This window comes from Orcinus orca, chromosome 5 (genome assembly GCF_937001465.1).
Source record: "Orcinus orca chromosome 5, mOrcOrc1.1, whole genome shotgun sequence".
Lineage (NCBI taxonomy): Eukaryota > Metazoa > Chordata > Mammalia > Artiodactyla > Delphinidae > Orcinus > Orcinus orca.
Window position 1 is genome coordinate 127,832,083 of NC_064563.1, and position 5,215 is coordinate 127,837,297.

A 5,215-nucleotide genomic window follows, 5' to 3' on the forward strand; every position below is an offset into this window, starting at 1 on the left:
ATAAGAGTCCAATTTCAACATAAATGCACTTTCATATTTATTTCATTGATTTTTATGTAATGGATCAGAAGATTTAGGTAAGATTATTATGCTATAGTGTTAGATGTTTCAGTTTGTTTCCGTGTCATGAGTAATAAGCTGTGATAAGCACCTGGGTTTTTTCCATACTTATTGTCGCAGAAGTTATTTTTACTCAAATGCTTAATAAATATGTTCTTTAAATTATGTCCTTGTCTTCCTCTTGCTCTCCCTCCCCAGCAGTCTCCAGGATGACTTTAGGGTCCAAGTGAGTCTGGAATGCTGAAAAAAATCTACTATTGTTACACACCCATTATCTGAAAGATGTAGCAGGTTAAGGTGAGTATAAATTCACTTATTCTCCATCTTTGGAATATTTTAATTTAAAAGGTTCTGAGTTTTCTATATTTTGGGATTTTTACTTAAATTATTCTGTCTTATTTAATTTTAATAACTCAAGACAGTAAAATAATTGTTGGTACTTATTTATAACAATTTTGTTGCAAATGGGACCACACTATTCATATTGGTAGATAGACTAGATAAACAAATAGGTAGATAAACATAGACATATACATATTTTAAAGAATTTCTGCAAATCCCTCACAGGTTAATTTCCCAAAACACTTTGTTTTAAATACTCCAATTTTTAGTGGAAAAATTATAAAAATATAAATTTTGTATATATATATGCTGAAATAAATTGTACAAATAGATATAGATTTATATATCTGGTTTTGGTCAATATTTATGGGTGAAAAACATATATTTAACATACACTTTTGTTAAAATGATGTATAAGAAAAATATCTAGTTATTATATATATATAATATTATATATATATATATATTATATATATATATATGACCTCTTGAGCGTGAGGGACAACTCGAATTCCTTTTGGCGGCATCTTTGAGCTCGTCGAGTAGACATCATGAGCAAAGCTCACCCTCCCGATTTGAATAAATTTATGGACAAGAAGTTATCATTAATATTAAATGGTGGCAGACATGTCCAAGGAATATTGAGGGGATTTGATCCCTTTTTGAATCTTGTGATAGATGAATGTGTGGAGATGGCAACTAGTGGGCAACAGAACAATATTGGAATTGTGGTAATACAAGGAAATAGTATCATCATGTTAGAAGCCTTGGAAGGAGTATGAACAATGGCTGTCTTCACCAGAGAAATCAACTGCTTCCACGTGACCCCTCTCCACATTTTACTACGATGAAAATTGGGTCGTGTACATTTTCTTACTGAACTTTTTTGTTACATAAACTTCTGTAATAATCAAAAAAAAGAGAAGAATTTCTGTAGATACCTTGAAAATCAAGGACACATACAGTTCAAAGAACCTTGATTAAAAATAGAGGAAATAGTTTGCCAACTGAAAGAGGTATCACGGAAGTTCAAAAAGTTCAACTTTGAGGAAGTTTACCAAATGAGTTGCAAGGTGTTACAAAGAGACATGTATTATTTTGCCAAGGTTGGATTGTGTTGTATTCAGAGTGGAAATACAGTTTCTTAACATAAACAGGTACAACACAGGTGTTTAGGAAAACAAAATACTCTTAATGACATAAAAAATGGTAATTATATTTTAGCCATTAGGGTTTTTTTTTTTCTTGTTGCAAGGGCTCCAGAAGTTGGAATCTAGATTAATTCAAGTAATTTTCTTTGCTCTGGAAAACTGTTCATGTAGCTGGCATTTAGCTTTTTCTCACCAATTAAATATTATATGTCTCAAATACAGTTGATTGTGTATATTTGAATTTCAGTTAATTGGTCAATTCTTGCCAGAGGTTTTGCATCTTTTAGTTATTCAGAAGAATAAATTTTCCACAAAGCAGTGCCATAATATATTGTATAACTCTTTTACAACTTAACACATTATTTTATATAATTTTTAAAATATTTAAAACAACTCGAATTCATGGGAATTCTTGTAAATGTTGTTTAAAACTGACTATGTTAAGTGAATATACTTATGTCAATTCTGAGCAAGTGGATATTATTTTTATTATGGTCTACAGAGTCCACATCTCTCTTTACAAAATTTCTTAGAATATTCCCCTAGTTATTTATGAAAGGTACAGAAGTTTGTTTTTTAATGATTAAAAAACTTACTGAAAAGATGAAATATATTCATGTACATATTATATACAATAATATAACTTCTTGTCCTTCAACAATATATACGATAAACCCAAATACCTACCATTGGATTTACTACAGTGGTATGCTGGTGCTGGTTATTATTAGCCCTCAAGAGTTTATTATTCAATTTCAGCAAAATTTTACAAGCTGGTTACTAGCTGAAAATAAATCATGGTGGGACTATAACACATACACACAGAAATATGCAAATCCTACAAATCAAGATTCTATTTTTCCCAGACTGCCAGTTTTTAAACATTTACCACCTCACCAATGGGTTGTCTTCTCAACTTCTAGTACTTTCTACTTCAGAAACTGTTCAAGAAGAGTCTCTCTCTTTAGTCCTGTTTTTTTTTTATTATTATCCTTTCAAATGTCCTATTCAAATATTTCTCTTTGTGAGTCCCATTTTTATCATTTTATTAAAAATTTCATAGTTTGAACCATGTTATCATTTGCAGACTATTCTCAATTCCTGCTCATACATTTTCTCAAAGTTCCTTAGAAGTACACATTTCAGTCATTTATTTGTAAAATTATGAGTAATTTCAAACTAGTCTAAAAAAAAAATTCAACACAACCGACATTGATTTATCTTAAAAATTGGTCCTCCATAAATTCCTGCCCTCTTTGTGCATGTACCACACCACCCACTGAGAGATGGAGTTGAATCCTCTATGTTACTGAAACAGTGCTGCTTTGATCAATAAAATATAACAGCAGTGACCTGGGGCCTATCCTTTTAGAGGATTGGTGGTTGCAGTGTCCTATTCATATTGCCCTCGGCTGCCATGTCTGAGGTCTGTGCTGTGGACAGAGGACCCAGGTGGGGGAGCATAGAAGTGCAAGCAATTTTTTTAAAAAAAGGAGTGATCTAGTTTTATTGAGCTTCCATATTATCTGTCCTGCACCCACCACCACTGGTTTATCCTAATAGTCTGCTAGAGGACGTGTCCCTGGGACAGGGTTGAATGAGTAAATGATGGTTGGGACTGAAAAAATATTTGCTGCTAAGAAAGCTGTATTTTAAGCTAAACTGATGTCAGTTTCTAAAATCCACATATAATTAAATACATCAGATAAATGTTCTGTTCCTGTGGCAGAGATTATCTTCTGTTCTTTGATAGGTATTGCAAAACATCATTTCTCTCCTCACTGACCCTAAATAGCACCTCTTCTCATCGACTCTTCTCCTCCCCACCTTTACCTTTAGCCTAATTCATGAAGATAATATCACTCAGGTGCAACTTTTCTTGTTAATGATCATCCCCTTGCCTACGAAAATGTTGGTTGCATATATTCTCTTTTAAATAAGTCTAGCTCCCAGAATGATTGTTCAAGAAACTACTTCCTTTCTCCATTGTACTTTCCGTATTTCCCCTCCTCTGAATCAAGTATTTCTGTCCTTAACAAATGAGCAAACTTGTCACGAATTTAACTTATTCTCAGAATTTACATCTATTAAAAAAAATTCTTTATAGGCAATTATCTTTATTTTATTTTTTAGTACCTATTATAGATGGTTATGTTATCTCTACTTGATTCAAATAACTCAAAATATTGACAATTGCATGCAACCTCTTTAACTAAAGAGGTTGTGTTGTCTAAAAATTTCTTTGTCAAAATGATAAAGGAACATGATATAAAATACAATACAGAAAACTGAGAATTAAAAATAACAGAAAATGCCATCTTCTGTATGTAATTCCTTTACCCATTGATTGATCTGTTGAGCCCACTTTTCCACACTTCCAGTTTTTTTTTTTTAAGTACTTACCTCTATTTTCTCTATAGCATGCTTCATGTTTTTTGCTTTCTTACTTATATCTACTGATTTTCTATGAAAGATGATGATTGCTTATATATTTACCCCATTTACTCTCAGGGTTTCTTTCCAAAATTCTTTTAATATATTTCAAACATCTGTGGTAAATTATATTTCAATTGGAGACCTCTTATAACTATGTAAATATTATTCAATGATAAGTAGTATATTTTAGTAACATATGTTTTCCTGCAGCCTTTTGTTTCCCAAGTATTAATTAGCAATCTTCTTATTTTTAAAATTTGCAGAGTTTTTTTGTTCTAATCTAATTGTTTTGTAAAACCTCCAACAACTTAGTAAAACACTTCTCAAACTGATTTTGCAACAATCAAATCTACCAGATAATCTATTATATATGTATATATTTTTTTGTCCCTTTGAAACGTCTTTTCTGGAACACTCCATCCTCTCATTCCAAACTGGACTTGTGACTTTGTAGGAAAATTGCATAGCTATTGTCCTTTGAATTCTTCCTGTCATCATCCTATGAATTTCCCTCTACCATATCCTAAATTAAGTTCACTTTTTCCAGGATCCTGTGTATTTTTAATTGTTATTGGACATTGTTCATTTATTCCCTAAGGAAGGATTTCTCAGTCACTTCTGCATGCACAGGGATGGGGGTACAAGCAGGTGGGCAGATACCACATCAGGAATGGTACCAAGCTACACATGCCCAATTCCTTGTCACAAATTAACTAATCAGATTGAGCACTTCATCTTTCAAAGAGAGGAATAAATGAGGGTTGGAAAGAAAATAAGATCTTTATGTTAAGGGAGGGCCTTTCCCGTGGAAGGAATCATCAGAAATAGTGAATATTCATTTCCCCTAATCTTCTTTATTTCTTGCCTTGGGTACATCATGTATTCAGTATTCATCTGACTGGGGATGTTATTACCAAAAATATGCTGTATTTTATACTTTTGGAAAATGAAAGAGTTAATAATTTTGTCAGTCATCACATACCTCTGCTATCTATATAGCCAAACAAACATGTCAATAACACCTTTCTTCATTAAACATTTGGGAAATATCCTATACATTTAGCTTTCCTTCATAGTTCAGTTATCTTCTTCCTTCCTCCCTCCTCTCCCCTTCTCCCTCACCCTCCTCCATCGTTTTTCTTCCTCTTTCTTCTTCTCCTTCTCCTCATCCTCCTTCTTCTTCTCCTTCTTCCTCTTCCTCTTCTCTATTTTTCACTTTATAATTT

General features: G+C 32.4%; 1 protein-coding gene across 1 annotated transcript; it reads left to right on the forward strand.

Annotated features, from left to right (window-relative positions):
- Window positions 1-890: 890 nt before the first annotated feature.
- Window positions 891-1,330, forward strand: LOC117199121 (small nuclear ribonucleoprotein G-like). Its single transcript, XM_033417649.2, has one exon. The coding sequence runs from the start codon at window positions 954-956 to the stop codon at window positions 1,182-1,184; it is 231 nt and encodes a 76-aa protein (XP_033273540.1). The 5' UTR covers window positions 891-953; the 3' UTR covers window positions 1,185-1,330.
- Window positions 1,331-5,215: the final 3,885 nt, after the last annotated feature.

What these genes read in the sequence shown, in the direction of transcription:
- LOC117199121 (XM_033417649.2), top strand. Translation starts at nt 954, where the DNA reads ATGAGCAAAGCTCACCCTCCCGATTTGAATAAATTTATGGACAAGAAG.